General features: G+C 34.7%; 1 protein-coding gene across 4 annotated transcripts in view; it reads right to left on the reverse strand.

Annotated features, from left to right (window-relative positions):
* The window catches only part of RAP1GDS1 (Rap1 GTPase-GDP dissociation stimulator 1), a 157,102-nt gene that overhangs the window by 45,792 nt on the left and 91,892 nt on the right, over positions 1 to 19,418 (reverse strand). For all 4 annotated transcript variants that reach the window (XM_004703275.2, XM_045284125.1, XM_045284124.1 and 1 more), the window contains 2 exons: positions 8,869 to 8,997; positions 5,072 to 5,197 (listed from right to left, as the gene is read on the reverse strand). In XM_004703275.2, the coding sequence (XP_004703332.2) occupies positions 5,072 to 5,197; positions 8,869 to 8,997 (255 nt within the window). The remainder of the gene's footprint in view (positions 1 to 5,071; positions 5,198 to 8,868; positions 8,998 to 19,418) is intronic.

A 19,418-nucleotide genomic window follows, 5' to 3' on the forward strand; every position in this document is an offset into this window, starting at 1 on the left:
CCCCCATTGATAATATATACATTTTAAAAAGCAGAACAAAATTCCTATAAGTATGGCTTTTATACATGAGAGTTGATATATATTATAAATTTTCTTATTTACATTTATTTCTTATTTGGTTTATGAGGTTATGGAAGTGTATTTAATATCCAGACATGTATGCATTTTTTAGTTATGTTTTTAAGGTTGATTGTTAAATAATTCACTATGTCAGAGAACATATTCTGTATGATTGAACTCTTTCAAATTTGTTGAAACTTCACTTAAGGCAAGCAAATGATCTGCTTGTAAACATTCCATGTGTACTTCAAAAGAAAGGGCTCTGCAGTTGGGTACAATGTTCTGAAACATGTCCATTAGATCAATTTTCCTAGTCATGCTATTCAAATTTTCTACAAACTTTTTACTTTTCCTTCTGTTTAGTATATATATTACTGAAAATGGAACATTAAAATTCGACATCATGTTTGTGAATTTGTCTGTTTCTCCTCACAGCTTTGATTATTTTTCCTTCCTATGTTTTAAGATAACGTAAATTGGACTTGTTGTTAGATGCTGATGAGTGGTGTGTTGAGTAGACTAGAGAAACAAATTCATAGACACTCATATTTGTTTAAGAAAGCGCTTTATAGATAAGAACAATTGACTATTGAGTAAATGTCCCAGCCCAGTCCAGATTGTCTGCTATTAGCCCATATGTCAATAGCAGTCTATAAAATCTTCAAGCTCATGAAACACATGCAATGCTGCTGGGAAGATCACAGGTGGGTGGAAAGTCTTGTGGATCCAGTGGCGGCAGAGGCATCTCAGCTCTGGCAGGGGTCTCCACGTGGTTCCTCCAGCTCAGGACACCAGCATAGTTCCATGTGCCTTGTCAGCTGCAATGTCTCACAGGGAGTGAGCAGAGAGTGCCTCCTGCCTCCAAGGAGGAAATACTGGAGTTCCCAGAATCCTCAGGAGAAGGCCATGCCCACAACTGAGGCCTTACTGGCTATGACACAATTGCCAGGCTAACCTCCACCCCTTCACTCTTAAGTCTCTTTCAAATTGACAACAGACTATGTAACTACCACAACTAGTTCCTACACAATGCAACTATATGTTCAACAGAGAAAACACTGCCCAATCCTGTGCCATCCTCACAACCGTTCCTATGCCTGAGCCCATTGTTGCAGCCACGGTGTCAATTCATCTCGTTTGAAGGTCTTTTTCGTTGCCTCACTACTTTACCAAGCATGATGTCCTTCTCCAGGAACTGGTCTCTCCTGATAACATGTCCAAAGTATTTGCTTCTTGGGTGCATTCTGGCTGAATTTCTTCCAAGACAGATCTGATTGTCTTGGCAGTCCAAGAACATTGGCAATCAATGTTCTTCACTAGCACAAGAATTCAAATGCAGTGATTCTTCTCCAGGATTCCTTACTCAATGTCCAATGTACACATGATACATATGTGGTGATTGGAAATAAATATTTTCAGGGTTAGGCTTAGTCCTCAAAGTTAGAACCTTGCTTTACAACACTGTACAGAAGTTTGTACAGCAGATTTACCAAATATAACGTGTCCTTTGATCTCGACTGCTGTTTCAATGAGTATTGATTATGGACCCACGAAAGACAAAATCCTTGACAACTTCAACCTTTTCTGTTTACCATGATGTTACCTATTGGTCCAGCTGTGAGGATTTTGGTCTTCTTTACAATGAGAATCATAAGCCATACTGAAGGCTACAATCCTTGATGTGTTATTTGCATATTGTATGTTGTTAATAAGCCTTCCTCCGATCTTGATGCAGCGTTCTTCTTCATATAATCCAGCTTCTGTGATTATTTGCTCAGCATACAGATCGAATAACTATGGTGAATGGAAACAACCCTGACATATACCTTTCTTGATTTTAAACCATGCAGTATTCCCTTTTTTTGCACACTGCTCCTTGATCCATATAGAGGATCCACTGAGCAAAATGAAATGCTCTGGAATTAACCATAGATTGTTATTATCCACACAGCTGAATAACACAGTCAGTGAAACACAAGTGAAAATTTTGCTGGAATTCTCTTTCAGCCACAATTTATTTGACATTATATCACTTAACTTTCTACATTGTAAAGTCAGTTTTATCTCTAGCAGTATTTTTCATCTTAAACTCTATGTTATCTAATTGTAACATAGAGTTACAATTAAAGAGTTAAAACTTCTTTAGGTTTTAATATCATATTTTCTCATCTATTAACCGATAACTCCAAGGTTTGCTATTCTAGCCCACCAGTTACTCCATGGGAGTACTGTGCTGTGGTAAAGAGTTAGAGCCCTGAATCCTCTCTAGGGCCACCGTGAGGTGGAACAGACTTGATGGCACTTGGTTTGGATTTGGTGAGCGTATTTAAGAAGTATCTCTTTTGAAAAGCCGTTGCTCTTAAAAATTTAGTCTGACAAATGATTTATTTTTTTAACTAAAGCAGCTAGGAAATTTATAATTAATGCAAGTATTAAAGTATTACACCTTGAATTTCACTTTTTGATGTTCTACTTGTCTCTTCTTCCCTTTTCCTTCTTCTCTCCTCTCTTACTTTCGTTTGGATTGATGGAGTCTTAAAAAAAATGTCTCCATTGACTCTTCTATTAGTTGGTCATTATTCATTATTTTTTAGGAATATTTTATTTTTTAATAAGTCATTTATTGGGGGCTCTTACAGCTTTTCTAACAATCCACACATAATTGTATCAAGTACACTTGTACATATGTTGCCATCATCATTTCCAAAACATTCTCTTTCTACTTGAGTCCTTGGTATCAGCTCCTCTTACTCCTCCCACCTCCCCCACCCTTGATAATTTATGTTATTTTTATTTTCATATTTTACACCATCTGATGTCTCCTTTCATCCATCTTTCTGTTGTTTGTCTCCTCAGAGGGGGAGGGCATATGTCGATCTTGCATTCAGTTCCCCTTTTCTTCCCCTTGTCCCCCCAGCTTCCCTCCCCTCATATCGCTACTCTCATTATTGGTCCTGAAGGATTTATCTGTCCTGGATTCTGTGTGTCTAGAGCTCTTATCTGTACCTGTGTACATGCTCTGGTATAGCCAGAATTGTAAGGTAGAACTGGGACCATGATAGTGGGCAGGGGGTGGGGTGGGGTGGAGTTAGCATTAAAGAACTGCAGGAATGTGTATGTTTCATCAGTGCTTTATAGGAGTATTTTAATAGTTACTTTAAAAATGGAAAACACTGAATTATCAAAGCCTAGTACTATCTTCTTTCATGTAATACCAGGGTCTTAGAACTCAACCCCTTTTAACTTCTATATGACTTACCATATATACTCAAGTATAAGCTGACCCAAATTTCAGCCAAGGCACCCAATTTTACCACAAAAACTGCATTAAAAATGTGCTGAAAAACTTGGCTTATACATGAGTATATATGGTATAAGTTTATTTTGTGGAATACTTTTAGTTCTATACACATGAAATCTCTCAATTATTTTTACATAATTTTCAGATTCAATGCTCATGAGGCTTACCTATATATTTACTAGGAAGTTTTTCTTCCTATTCGTATTGCTCCTTGTGTGTATACCTTCCCACCTTAATAATCTTTGTCCTACCAGAAACACTACCATCTACTTTAATTGAGGGCATACTGCTGGTGGATTTGCATCAATTTTTATCTGAGAATGTATTTTTTTCCCTTTTCCCATCCTACTCAGATTGTGTATCTACATATGAAAAGGAATCTACATACCTTCATTTAAGGCAGATTTGCATTTGGTTTAGAGTTCCAGATTGGTAGTATTTCACTTCTGTTCGTTCAGCATATAGAAGATTGTAGTCCACTCTCTTTGGCTTTTACTGATCTTACTGAGACATTAGCTGTCAGTTTCATTGTTGCTTCTTTGAAGGGCTTTTCTACTTATTTTTTCTAAAATATCTGAATGATGTGGTTTTGTTTCTGGTCTAGGTGCTTTGGATTCATTAGACCCCTTAAGTTTTTTTACATCTTTCATAATTTCTGATAAATTACCCCTTATAATTTCCTCAAATATTATCGCTACACATTTCTTCTGTCTCTGCTCTGGAACTCACTAAAATGCGTATCATTTATCTTTCTTTTATGTACAATGGGTTTTATTTTGTCCTTTTCCTCTTTATATGGTTTCCTAAATGTGCTCATAAACGCTCTTTAACCCACTGGGCCTCTAATTCCTTTAATTAAATCTTATCAATTCGATACTTGATCCTAATTGTAAGTTTTAGTTCAGTAATTTCTGAATATTTTAAAAATTTGCTACATCAATTGATATGGTTTCTATTGTTTCCTCCTAAAATAATTAAGTTTGTTTTTAACTCTTCCATTATCTGGAGATTTGCTTCTGCTGACTGCTGTGGCACTTTTTGCTTTCTTACAACACCTGTTCCTCTTTGGTTATGTATTAGACACCAAATTTTAAAATATTATTTACTGCAATCACATAAGGCCTGAAATGATGGAATTTTTCCTCCAAAAATAATTTTGTTTACTTTTATTGTGTGTTTGTAGAGATAGTTATCAGTAGGAGGTCATCTTAATCCATGTTCACAGTTTGAGATAAATGGGCTACTTATATGACTCAATTAGGCTGTCGTCAAAGGGATAGCTGGGTTACTAAGCTCACTCTTACTCCTTAAGGTTTTTAGCCCGAGGAGGGGAGCGGTTCACCAGGGCCCTCACTCTTGGCACAGGTCGGGACTCTAATTTTAATCATCATAGTTGTGCAAGGGTACAAAGGGGCAATCCAGGATCTTAGCTGCCTTTTGTTTTTCTGTATGGCAAAATAATTTGAAAGCTACAGAACCATCTTAACTAACTGTTTGAAAGCCAACAGCACTTTAAAAGTAGTTTTGGCCAATGAAGATACAGATATTTAATAGACAATGTAGCTAGTTAAGGGATACTCAATATAAAATCCATCAGATCATTAATAAACAAAGTGCTATGGGTTAAGTAGCGAGCAATTAAGGTAATATTAAAAGAGCAGGTGAAAAGTCAATGTGGTAAAAATATTTTAAGTTCATTTATATTCTTACCATTTTCAGCCAATGGGGCAAGAACTTCAAAAATCATCTCTCTCTTATCATGCTCTATTTGTTTCTTGAAGAGTTTTACCAGTTCTTCAGCAATGTTTGTACTGGCAAACTGTTCTTTACTTGACTCTGAAAATAAAAGAGGAAGTTTAGAGTAAGCAAACGACATTAGACTCAGAAACTATTTACTTTCAAGATCTGGTCATTTTGTACCATTTCTAATAAATAGAAACACTTTAAATATAAAAGCAATGAAATGTGTCATTGAATGCTGCTCTTGACAAGGAAAGACTAATGTTTGAGAGAAAATATTCTAACCCCATTATTTAGATGTGTTAAAAAAGCTCATTAACAAATAGGTAACTATAGCAACAACAAAAGTGCTAAAATTATAAAGTCATACTTGGAAAGCTTTTAATCAAAGGGCAAAAATTACTTATGGCATACTGTATTTTACCTGGCTGAACTAACTGTCCCTTATCTTCTTCAGTATTATTAAAGTGGTATGTGCCTGCACTCTGCCTGGTACCCTACCATGAAAGTTCAGTTCTCTGCATGCGTCTGCAGTCTCATTCCTTTTTCAAAATCTCCAATCTTCCCTCCTTAGCATCAAAGTCTCGCCATCAGCTTAAGACACTTAAGCCTTCAGAGAGGATGAATCACCACCTGTTAGCAGTCTACCCTAAGAAGTGTCCCGCTTGCTTCAAATAGGGGTGATTTAAAATCTGTACATTCTGAGTTGGCCCTCTGGTTCAGACAATTCTTCAAATGAATTTCAAATGCAAACTATCCAAAGTGAAATAGATAGGTATCATTATTTATTTAGTTATGTGCTTATCGCATATACTCGAGTATAAGCCGAGTTTTCCAGCACCTTCCCCCCCCCCCCCATACAAAATTTAAAAGAAGAGAAAAAAGGAAAAAACCAAAACAAATAGGCAGAAAAAAAAAAAAAAAAGGCCTGTTAGTAGTTCAAGGTCTGTTTGTTGACCTTCAGGTGTGTTTTCCGGACGAGTCTAATGGGGTGCCACGTCCTGGCCCCCAAGTCCATCCTTTGTCCTCCCTCGGGACCTCCTTGCTCTGCTTCTCCCGCCGCTCCATTGCACGCCCCCGGTGTTTTGCCTCAGTGTGGTGGGGTCAGCTCAGTCGCACATCCTACACTGTGTCTCTGGTGCTGTCCCATGTAGGGCCATGGGTAAGTGCAGGATGTCACATCTCGCCCTGGGGCCGGCTGTGTGGTCCTCTCTGTACATTGGGCCCTCCGAGCTGGGCTATCGTCCTCTGAGCTTGGTGGGCCCAGGTGTCCAGCACATTTTTAATGCAGTTTTAGTGGTAAAATTGGGTGCCTTGGTGGATATTCCGGTCGGTTTATATTCAAGTATATATGATACTCCTCTTTCAAATAGTATTGGCACTTTAATCTCTCCATACTTATTCCTTTAAACTTTAAACTGAAACAAAACCAGACTGCTATGTACCAGGCTCTCTTTGCCAGCACAAAGAAACAACATGCCAGGCTTACTACAAAAATTAAGCAATAAAATAATCTATTAATCCTGCAGGTGGATAGAGAGAAAGGGCAGCAAGAATGATTTGTGCATTATATCTGGATTAATTGGCAGAGATCCTTAATAGGACATTAGTTAAGAGTCTCATTTTCTAAATTTTATTTCTACTAGTTAGTTTTAGTTTTATCTTCTGGTTTCAAGTTATTTAGTCCTAATATTTGAGTGTTCAGTCCTTTCTTCATTTCTTCTTCTAAAATTGCCACAGAGAGCTCTTTTGGCTAAATCAGTGGATTAACTATAATGAGTAGAGTCCCATTTACTTCAGAGGGCCCCTGAAAAGATACATGAAGCTTAGTATCTATCCAGGTCCTTCTTTTATAGGAAGACTTCTATGACTAACATCTCTTAATGTTATCCTTCTTTGGTTATAATGGTATTTATTCCCATTTCACCAATGGAAGGTTATGATTGTGCATCCATTCTTCTTGATTCTCAACAGAAATAGAGATGATGATAGACTACTAGCGTGGAGTTAATCAGCAACTAACATCCTTGCCATGCAATTAAGCAGTTCAGTTCATGAAGTTGGAGCATTTACAAAACTTTAGGTACACAAACAAAAAAGCCATGAAACAGCCAATGAAGAAATCAATATAAGCCTTCATACAGCATATTTTAATGCAAGAACTACTACTATCTTTCTTTGCCCAGTTCTTATTTCTTAAAATAAACCACTGCCATTGATTCAATTCCAACTCATAGCAACTCAGTAGAACAAAACAGAACAGGAATTACTCCACAGGATTTTTAAGGCAGTAGCCCTTTACAGCAGCAAACCGCCACAACTTTCTCAAGAGGAATGGATGGTGGTGCTGTGCAGTTAACAGTCCAATACTCAACTGATGTGCCACCAAGAATTCTTTTCTTGAGATTAGGTTTATCAGTCCTGCCTCTTTTGTATTCTCCCTAAAACTTTAAAAGAAAAGTGGGGTCATGTTTAGGGCAAAGATGACTTTGTAGTTTCTTGTCTAGAGCAGCATTGTCCCACAGGAATATGTGAGAGCCACAGATATCAGTGGAAATCCACAGAAATTATTTAAAGTTTTCCAGATGCACTAAAAAATGAAAATAACACATGAAATTAATGATTTATTTTTACAAATCATTTTAATGGGTACTCGCATAACTCTTACCACAATCCATACATCCATCCATGTGTCAAGCACATTTGTACATTTGTTGCCATCATCATTCTCAAAACATGCTTTCTACTCAAGCCCTTGGCATCAGCTCCTCATTTTCCCCACTCCCTTCCCATTTCCCCCTCCATGATCAAATTATTTCAATAGGTAATCAACATAAAGTATTGATATTTTATACACCAAGGCTATGAAAACCAGTGTGTATTTCTATTTTATCATGTCCATTTGCTTCAATTGGGACTATCCATATTTCAGGCTATTTATTGTATCCGACAGTGATATTCTTAGGGACTACCTTAAACAGAAGTGTCAAAAAAAATCAAATGAAATAAACAGAAGGGACTTGCATCATGTTTATGTTGTTATAAAATTATAAACTATTAGTTTGATTATAATAGGATTTGTCTTATTTCTACTAGGTCTACTGTGTGTAAATGCTCACATTCAATTTTAACAGAAAAAAATAGCCTTGGTAAAGAATAACGAAATGCTCATTCATTCTTGATTTCATTCAAATGATGGGAAAAAAAACATGTGTTAAAAGAGTAGTATGGAAAAGAGAAAAGCTAGAGAGAAGACATACACAAATATGTGGAATATGAGTGACTTAAAAAAATTAACTGATAAATAATCCTCATTCCTTTAAAAAATATTGAAATCAAGACTATAATGTATAGTACACAACCACATGGGTTTTTGAGTTATAAAACCCAAGATTAGATTCCTGGTACTTCCATTCTTTTAAAGTAGGGATAACTAAAAGAACATATTTATTTAATTTCTCTAGCCCCAGGATAAGCAATTTATTATAGAGTATAAGGAGCCCAGGTGGTATAGTGGTTAAATGATCAGAGGCTGGAATCTACCAGGTGCTTCATGAAAGTTCTAACAGTCTCTTTTCATAAAGAGTATAGCTTAGAAACCCTGTGGATAGTTTTACACCGTCCTTCAAGGTGACTATAAATTGGAATTGACTTGATGGCAACAAACTTTTGATATATCAATTTCCAAATTCTTAACATCCAGAGGACAATTTATAAAAAGTGCATTAATACATTAATAACACTTGTGTTTCATGACTATGACTTACCAAGCTCTGCTAAATTGCCAAATGCAACAAGACACATTTCTGTAAGAGCTGCATTTTCGCAGTGGATGCCCAGTAATTTCACTAAAGTTGGAATAACACCCATATTGATCAGCTGAGCTTGAAGGGAATCTGTAAAAAAAAAAAGGAAAGAAAAATTTACATACCAAATGAACATTAGTAAGAAGAAAAATACCTTTTATTTTCCCTTTTGCAAATGAAGCCCATTCATTTGATTTTCTTGAAAAATTTTAAGACATTTGTTCAAAAAGCTGAATCTTGAATATTTCTAATGCCCCAAAGGTATTTAAAAACAGAAACAATCAAAACAATATTGTCAAATGATTTTTAAAAATCCCACAAGGTCATATACCTTTTAATATCAGGCTTTAAAAATACATAAATAAACGTTATCATTAAGCAAAGTAAGAAAGCATAGAAAAAAAAGCTTAATGTAGAACAAGGTGAAAAAAGTCTTAGAACTCTTAAAAGTTTCTTCATGATAGAGAACGAAAAGTACAAAATAAATACACAAGCACTAGTGGTTTGGAGTACTTGCAAGCAGAGTTCTCTGATGGCTGTTAGGGAAGAATATAGTTTTAATGAGACAAAAAGAGTGAGTTACTTAAAGTGTTTTTAAATTCATAGTTGTTTTAAATTATAGTGCAGAGCTTCTAGTGGAAAATTTATCTTGATAGGCAAAGACAATTAGGTAATACAGCCCTGTCATCATAGTTTGCTTTTATTTTCTAAGCAATTAGTTGTAAAAAAAAGTATAAAATATGCCTTGAATTCCGACAGTGGTTCTTCATAAACAATGCTAAAAATACTTGCAGCAAAGTTGAAGAGAAATAAAAAAAATGAAAACCAAAAGGGCCGCCTCGAAGCAAGGTAAAGACACAGGCACATGTCTATGAAAACACTCTTACTGTCAAAAACTGGTTCACTTCAAGATAGAGGAATGCTATTTCAGCACTTTTTTCTCTTGAAAAGTACAGTACTGTGCATATGACTCAGTCACATAAATAGTGCATACACGGATTTCATGCATACTTGCACAAAGGGAAGTAATGTTCGAGGGGTTTACCAGTATACATAATTGTACAATATACACAGTATTTGTATAAAATATGGTGCATAACACTTTAAAGCTAAAAAGTTTCTACAACTTACTTAAATCGCCTTTTTGGGGATCTCAAGATGAAACCATGTTTCTTACAAAACGTATTCTCCTTATAGCATGTACCTCTTTAAGAGAGTGTATCTATTAGTTACCAGGCTTTATGGCTAATTTATAAATGAAGAAACAAGTACGAGAACGTAACCAAAAGGCAGAGTTGAGGTGCTTCGCACGTTAGATGTTACTTGCACTGGCTGGCCTGATTGTCTTTACAATTAATTTTCCAAATGGTATAGGAAGTGGGTTAAGTAGAATCCTTGGTGCAATGATTATGCCCTGGTCTAACTGAAAGGTCAGCAGTTCAAATTCACCAACCTCTCAATGAAGAACAATGTGACATTCTGTTTCTGTAAAGATTACAGCATCGGATACCTTGTGAGAAACATTACTCTCGTCTACAGGGTCATTTGTCGCTCAGAATGGACTTCTGGACAGTGTGTGTGTTTTCTAGGGATTTTGAAGAGATAGCCAACTGAAGCTTTTGAGTCCTGAAAACTGATGAGAATTTATGAATAATTATTTGGTGGTGGGTCTATCTATTATTAGAAAAGGATCTAGTACCAAATCTAGAATTTAAAAAAATGTCTGAATAAAAAGCAAAATTGCATTTATAGTTTCAATAGTCAAACTATTACGAATTTTGCGATGGAATTATAGCCTATTCTGAAACTTAAAAAAAGTGGAATGTCTTCAATTATTTTTTTGCTTTTGAGAATATTGTTTCTTACGTATGCAACTTAGTAAACAATGGATGAGTTACAGTACTTGTTTTATCCTATAGATAAAATATTTGTATTATATTCTAGGCAATAGGATTATACCTATATATTAAATTGGCACAATACTTGTATTATTTGTCATAATTTTTATAATGATCATGTCACTTTGAGAACTATGGTGTGCCTGACCCAAGCATTTTATTCCCAAGGTATTCTCAATCACCTCATCTGCATATAAAAAAGATTGGAGAATAACAGATGCCTTTGAATTATGGTATTAATGAAGATTATTGATTATACCATACATACTGTCAGGAAAATAGACAAATCTGTCTTGGCATAGTCAGAATGCTCCTTCCAGCATAGTGAGGCTTTGTCTCACATACTTGGGAGATGTCACCAGGAGAGACCAGTCCCTAGAAAGGGACATCATGCTTGGCACAGTAAGGGGCTGGTGAAAAAGAGGAAGATCTTCTTCAAAGAGATGGATTGACACAGTGGCTGCAACAATGGGCTCCAACAGGACAATGTTGAGGATGGTGCAGGAATGGGCAGTGCTCCGTTCCATTGTACATAGGTTCCCTTTAGGTCAGAACCAATTTGATGGCACTTAACAACAATACCATACAAAAGAACTTTTCAAGTTAGAAATGATATTACTTACCAGTCACTAGCGTTCTTTATTTTTAATTCACAGCTGCAGATAGTTGTTTTTTAGTAGTATTCCTATAATTTATATATATATGTTTATTTATTTATTCATTTTGACTACCTCTTCAAAAATCGCAGCGCCATTGAGTCATTCAATTTCAGGTACATAAGCGTGAGCACTAGCGCATGCATTGAGTGTGAGTCAAACTCCACTATACGTCTGCATATGTCAGCATCACACACCCCCTCAGTACTGCTGGTACAAACTCTAAAAGCCCAACAGTCCAGAGACATCAGAGGAGCAGCGAATTTTGTGAAGGAGAAAGCCAGCAGAAGGACACCACTTTGAAGATAATGTTCTTCATATTCTCCTAACTTGACTTCTCCACCACAGATGCCCCACTTTTAAAATATTACTAATTTTGGTTCTGGGGACAAGAGGGACAAAATGTTAAAGAGATATTGTAGAACAGAACTTAATACAGTCTTTGGCATATAAACTGAAACAGCAAAATTTGATCATCGTGGAATATCAGGAGAAAAAGTTGCACAGCCAAATGGCATATGGTGTGAACTGTCATCATTCATGAATATTTTGTTGCTTTGTGAAAATGTTTGAAAGTTACCCAGGAGCCAAATTAATTATATACTCACATACAACACAAATACCACACACAAATAGATAGAAAAATATGTAGCCAGCCAATCGGGCAGACTATTTTGTATCATTTAGATGCTTCCTCTTATATCTACTTCTGTGATACTAGCAAAAACAAAAATTATACTCAGCTTGACAGCTTGTCCATGCCAACTGAAGGCAAGTTACTCTTGAATAATGAAGGCCCAGAGGAGAAAATAACCGCTTTACTAAAACAAGACGATGCTCACTGTACTTTTTTGATAAACAGAACAGTGGTTCTCAAAATGAGTTCTATGGACTCCTGGGACCCTTCCAGAGGATCAAAATAAAAACAAATTTCATTAAAATAGCAAGATATGATCTGCCTTCTTTTTACTGTACAGACATGCAATGAGAATCATAAAGCTATGGTAAATAAAACAGCCAGAGTCACAGTGTGAATTAGGGCAGTGGCATCAGTTGTACTATTGGTCAGATTTTCTTCATCAAATACAATAAAAGGCATTTATTCAGAGTAAGTTTTTTTTGAAAATTTAGTTATTTGTATTTTTAAAAACATGTTGACATAATGGGTTCATTATTTTGAAATGCAACAGGAAACAGTGTATTTCAAATAATTTTTCCATGTTACTTTCAAATATAGCACACCGATAGAATTCACATATAAATAAGCATTCTTTGATGTCTTCAAAAATTTTTATGAATATAAAACTACCCTGAGACCAAAGGTTTGAGAATTGCTATCCTAAAAGATAAATTAATTTTTATTGTAAATTGGGCATTGGGAGAAACATGGACAAGATTAGTTCAATGAATTTCGTGATAGATGTGATCAGAGGAAAGAGAAAATATCTACTCAGATATTTTGGGAGAAATCTGAATATCTTACTACCTAGGAAAATATTCCATGATTGGGTCTATTTCAGTTACAACTGTGTATGTTATTATTAGTAACTTATTTTACAGAGAGGTTCTTCCTGAGATAAACTGGTATTAATCCCCCTTATCCCAGGAAGCAATTATTTAATTTTGATAGCTTTTTCCTACTGTCCAAAGAAAACTGTGAATGGACTTCAAAGGATAAAGGCTGACTTTCATAAATGATAGTATAAGGAATATTATTTTTTGAATATTATTTTTAAATGAATGGCTAACTGGAAAAAAGTTTTCGGAATCACTAATAGTTCAGAACATTGAAATAAATTTCAAACACTGAGTGTAACAAGACTGAGACTTTTTTTACATCCTTCCACAAATACCAGCAACTCCAAAGGAATGTTTTTAAGAGCTTAACAAACACAACAATCTACAGAAATGCAACCCAGGGCCATTGCCAGCAAACAATTACCATGTGTGAAAGTGCCTTAGACAGCACAATGTCATAAATGTCTGAAGACTTAAAAAAAAAAATTGCTCCTGATACACATCACAGACAAATACCAAAATACAAAACTGCAAAATTACATATCAAGATGGGCAGGCCCTACATGATCTATACAAGGACGAGGAAGAAAGGCTCTGAGGGGGTGCAATACAGATGCACATACAAGGAGATTGTAAGGCAATCAACACATGCGCTGGTGTGAACACTTACCCACCTACATTTGAATCTCAATGCTTCCAAGGTCTTCAGGTCACACTCATGGAAACTCCAAAGAATGGAGATCTGGAGAGAAGATCTAAAGTTGAAGAACCTTTCCCCCTGAGTTTTAAGTTTAATGTTTAAAACATTGGTATAGAACAGATTATAGGTCCAGAACAGTACACAGAGAATTCCAGTAACTCAGCTGTGGCTATGTTGATCAATTTACTAAAAGTATTATATTCCTTTAGATTATAAACTATGTACTTCATTCCAGGAAAAGGCTCTTACAATGTTACAGGGTTATTAAGATTATTGGTATATAGGACTTAATGATGAAATTATGTCAAAAACTTATCATTCAAAATACAGTGTCTTAACATTAATGTATATATGCGCCATGTAAAGTATTCATAGTACAGAGTACAATATTCCCATTATAAATATAGATGTATAAAATTTCTTTTTACAGTCAAAGGGGTTGTATAGTTTAAAATTTTTAAATTTAAAATTGGCAAATATAAGTTCTAATACAAAGTGGCTAAAATCCATTTGGGCATAATATAAACTGAAGAAAATTGCCCTTGACAAATGGCATATTTATATTCCAAAAAAAACATATGAAAATTAGAAATTACCAGTGAAGCAGAACTTGCAAATTTAAACAAGTTTTAGCTCTACTGTAGCACTGAAAACAAAGCTGATTTAAATACAGCTACCAAGGGGAGGGTGGTGGTTAAAACTTTATCCAAAGACCAGTGCGAGCACAGTAGACTTCCCTTCCACTGCCTTATCAGTTAGATCTTTTAGCAATTGCTCAGAGAAATCAAGAACCTAGCATTGAAAATGGGACATATTTATGTGTTGTTTAAATTAACTATGAAATAATTATTAAGGTCTTCATTAAGCAAAACATACAGTATATGTCTTGCACCCAGATTATTCCATTAATTTAAACCCAAGGTCACATAGCAATTTCCAAAAGAGAAAAGATTTTCATCATTCTTGATATAAAATTATCTTGATAAAAAGCTCTTTCTTATACATTAAAATAAAATATTTAAAACAATATGTTTGTGCCTTCTTGTTTTCTCTAAGTTAATAACGGCAATAACCAAACAGGAAAAGAGAACACAGCACTTTGAAACACTCTGTGCAGAGCACAATTTCCCTTCTTTTAAAAATTTTAGATAAATGACAAAATTACGCGAATGAGCGAAATGTAAAACAACTGCACCCACAACAAAAATTCCCCAAAGCAAGATCGTGAGCAGTAAATGTGGCCTTCTCCTTTATTGTTCTTAATCAAAGGACACCTACCATGATCATACCTTAATGTGCTAGATAATATTTCCCTTTAACTGGAAGTTAAATTATGTTCTAATGGAGGTCAACTCTTGTTCTAATGATTATCGTTACAAAGGCAACTTTCTGATTTGTTACTTTGATTAAAGAAAACTATGCTTTTATCTCGGAAAGAAACAGATCTTTCCAAAGAGAGAACTACAGCCGTCTGCTGCTTAAACAGCTTCTACTTGAAGAAATCACAAGTCTCTGTCTTCATACGCACAGCTGAGACACAGGCCAGCAGCTACCGTGCTTGGAAGTTTAAATGTGAATTTTTATATAATAAAAACTAAGCCAACTACCATGTTCACATTTTTAGAAACATAAAAATGCTGTTTACAAAAGGATGTTTTGGCCTTTAAAAAAGCAAACATTATGAACTAACCTGTAGCATTGCTATGATTTAGTTTTTATTTACACTTTAAAATTACACAAGTTATTGGCAACACATGAAGCATATTAATATATACTTCAATCATTTTCCAATATTGAAAGGATTTTCTATATAGGAATTACAATATAGGCAGTAAAATGTTAACTGATTTTACTTACATTTAGAACACAGGTTTATTAATTTTTATGAAAGTTAACTTACACCGGAGGAGTTCTGTGTAGTTTCTTTCTCAATAGACTTTCTTTGTGGCCTAATTGAGATCCAATAATATTTGGCTGTGGTCTATTACTCAACTCAGGTATTAGCTTTAATTCTTGTAAGAGCAAACAGCTGAATGCTTTCTTCAATGCTGTTTCTGGTATTTAAAAGTATGTGCATTCTATCATGTGCTTGCAGAAGTTACCATCATACATCCACTAAAGTAGTAATATCAGTATAAATACCAGAACTACATGTGTTAAGATTACTCTTATCTGAATATTTATTCTCAAATATAGGTAGATATTCTTGTACAGAGAATATTTCCCTATGTGCTTCATATGGTTAAATTCTTTCACTAAGCTGAAATACAACTATCTAGTGTTGTGGTATTAAAATGCTAATAATCTAGCTAATGATGGCAAGATGACATATATATGTAAGAAAATGTACAGAATAAGAGATTTGATGATCTAGTCTCTTTATAACCCACAACATAAAATAAATGGTATACACTTAGATTTTTTAACTTCTTTTCATTCAGGCCATTATCTCCCCCCAAAAAGTCTCCTTAGGGAATACACCTTCATTATTGCTTGGTGCCATTGAGCTGGTTTGGACTCATAGTGAACCTGTGCATAACAGAGGAAGCACTAAAGGCATTAGAACCCTCCACTCAAAACTGTTCGCTCATTTGAGCATCTTGTAGCAGCCACTACGTCAATCCATCTCATTGAGGGTCTTCCTCTTGTCCACTGAGCCTCTTGTTTACTGAGCTCGTTGCCCTTCTCTAGGGACTAGCCCTTGCTAGTAAGCACATGAGATGAAGTCTCACCATCCTCATTTCTTAAGAGCATGCTGGCTACACTTCTTTTGAGATGGATGTTTGTTCTGTTGGCAGTCCACATCTTGTGAGGATGAATTCACATTGGAAAGCCTTTTTTGCTACCACAGAATTGTACGATGAGGAAAATTCTTGAAAAGAATACTGCATAACATCTATGATTACTCAATCATTTTCATTCCAGACATAATGAAAAGAAAAATGTGTTAGGTAATGAGAAAAAAAAAGTTTGTTCCTATTTATCTCTTTCTGTTAAAAGTGGACATCTATTTTGTATCCTAATGTCAAAGGCTCTATCAATGATCGTAGGATCATCTAAATGTTGACAATACTAAGAAAGTATTACTTCTGTAACATAATGCCAATTTTAAATATTATGTTAATAAGATTATTAACAGTAAAGAGACTGTGACAATAACTGCATTTTTGTGATAAAAATTCTCATTTATTCTTATATGCTAAAGTTCATTCTATCATGGCCGAAACAGAAAATTAATTCTAATACTTGACCATGTGGAACTAGACCAAATGTGCATTTTGTACACTGCTACTAAAAATCAAGCTCTCGGCTTGCCCACTAAGTAATAGCATTATTAAAATAATCATCTAGGAGGATTATGACTAAAAGCTAACCTCTTTAAATTGAGCAAATTTAATGGACTGAATTAGCAGGAGACACAGCATAGCTCTATCCCTTAGTAAAACTGTTTGCTTAAAATGTCATTTGTAGCAGAACTTCATGAATGGATCCTGTGCGAACAAACTGATAAGAAACCTCTGTTGGGAAATCTAAAAATCAATATATATATTTTTTACCATTTTTTAATTAAAAGCTCATTTTATTGGGCTCTGAAATTAATCATTTTAAAACAAGGACAATAATAGTAAATAATGAATTTAGATCTTGTTAACATGTTTTAAAAGTTTAACAGTCAGATGCACAATAAGTCATAGTGCACTTTGTATTAAAGAGACTAAACATAACGTGCCTTAAAAGATGTGTCTTTGAAAGCACAATTACCATGCCTCTATCAGCATGAAATAGAATATTAGAAAGTTCATAGCACTAATAGAAATTACTATCATTAATAAAAAGTGTTATAAGTTCCAGCTGTATTCCACTCTGTTGTACAGCGAGCTGCTATGAGTTGGAACTGATGCAATGGCACCCAGCAACAGCAACAAGAGCCTAACAAACCGCAAGATAAAAAAGATAAGCTTTATATGGTGAAACGTCTAAAAGGCGGAACTCGACAGGACTACTTGTTTTTTCCCCAGTCTTCCAGGTTCTCTAACTTTAACATACAAATGTTATCATATATAACATATAGTGGAAAATAGCTGCAATTCCCTTCTCTGACAAACTTTTGAAATTTTTACTGGACTTTGATTGTCCCCCCCGCCTCCCTGAGTTGGGCAATAACGTTTCAGAAAAATAAAAGAATTATTTATTAGTTAAACCTATCATAAGTTAACTTTAAAAACAATTTTTCACTCATATAAATCATTTTTGTTCTAGAGAATAATAAACATTTTAACATCTAGGAAATGTTATTTCTCTTCTATCGTAGAAAACATAAAAGCACTAATAGGATATGCATGTTACTCAGGTCAAAGTATTTTCAGTTATTAGTTAGAATTATTCCTTATCAGTTTCTGGTTTTCATTTTTTAAGTATGAAAAGACAAACAAACAATGCCACTGGACTGATTTCACTTGCAAAATGAGTAAAATAATAGCAATGTGAAATTACTGTTATTTCCTGGATTGTAAGTATGAAAGCTCCAGCTAAAATTAATTACATATTAAATGATTTTTAAGTTAGAGAAAATATAGTACAAGCATACGTGAAACAATGGAATTTCAGTTTTATGCTTCCTACTTACATTTAACTGTTATATTTAATTAACATACCCCAAAATTTGGGTTTCCTGAAAAGCACCGAATGCCACCCTTCACGCAAAATTCAGCTATCATTAAGTCTACAGAGCAAATGAATGAGAGGATTATCATTATCAAGAAAGTACGTGAGAGAGATTTTAAGGACGGTTTAAAATAACATTAGTATTTCGGTAACAGAGGTGTTAAAATAATAAAGAAAAGTCAATCCATTTATTTGTAAACATCAGATATAGCTTACATATGTATGTATGATCCATATACTCACATAAACGATAAAGAGCTGATGAAAAAATCACAGACTGTGTATGTTACAAAGTGCTAGAAGGAAACTAACTTATCTTTCCTGATGACATTTGTTGCCTATACCTATCTTTCAACTGTGCAGCGTTTTCAACATTTATAACTACATGATCTAGATCTACAATAACAATTTTTGTTTTTCATCTCTTGGAAAGATATATTAACAATCTACACCTTCAATTACTGAATTTCAAAGAGGCAATACTGGTTAATCATAGTTACTTTTGTAACGCGGTAATGGTGGCCACAAATACACTAGTAAATGGGGTTTATAGTGGCCTTTAGAGCTTTGCTTCATTTAGTCACCATTTAGATGACTTGTTTGCTTCTATTAAAACTTGCAATTAACTCTCAAATATGCAGATTCATCAAGTTTGTAACATTTTAATTGTAGGTTAAAATTACTCATACTATTAGCATGTTTTTAATGCTTTCTGCTGTTGCTGATCCATGTAAATAGGGAGTATCAACAGAGTAATATGAGTTTATAATGTTTCTAACTTCCTTAACAATGAAAATGCATTACACTGACACATTTTTCTATTAAGTATTGATTCTGTCCATAAAAAATGTTTCGAAAATGCTATATATTCAGAAAAGTGAATCAATAAACACTTTCCAATTCCTACGATATATTAAATACATATTATGCTTGTGCTCTGTCTACAACAGCACGTGCTACTGCAATGCAGCTTGAAAATAGCTGGATAACTGACCAAAATCTTCTGTCTTTCCTGCCACGTTCTGGTCATGGGAAATCAGAGCTCAGTGAAAAAAACAGATCCGAGATATATGA

Source organism: Echinops telfairi, unplaced genomic scaffold (assembly GCF_000313985.2).
Source record: "Echinops telfairi isolate 266 unplaced genomic scaffold, ASM31398v2 ScPeMD7_7468;HRSCAF=8506_0, whole genome shotgun sequence".
Taxonomy (NCBI): Eukaryota; Metazoa; Chordata; class Mammalia; order Afrosoricida; family Tenrecidae; genus Echinops; species Echinops telfairi.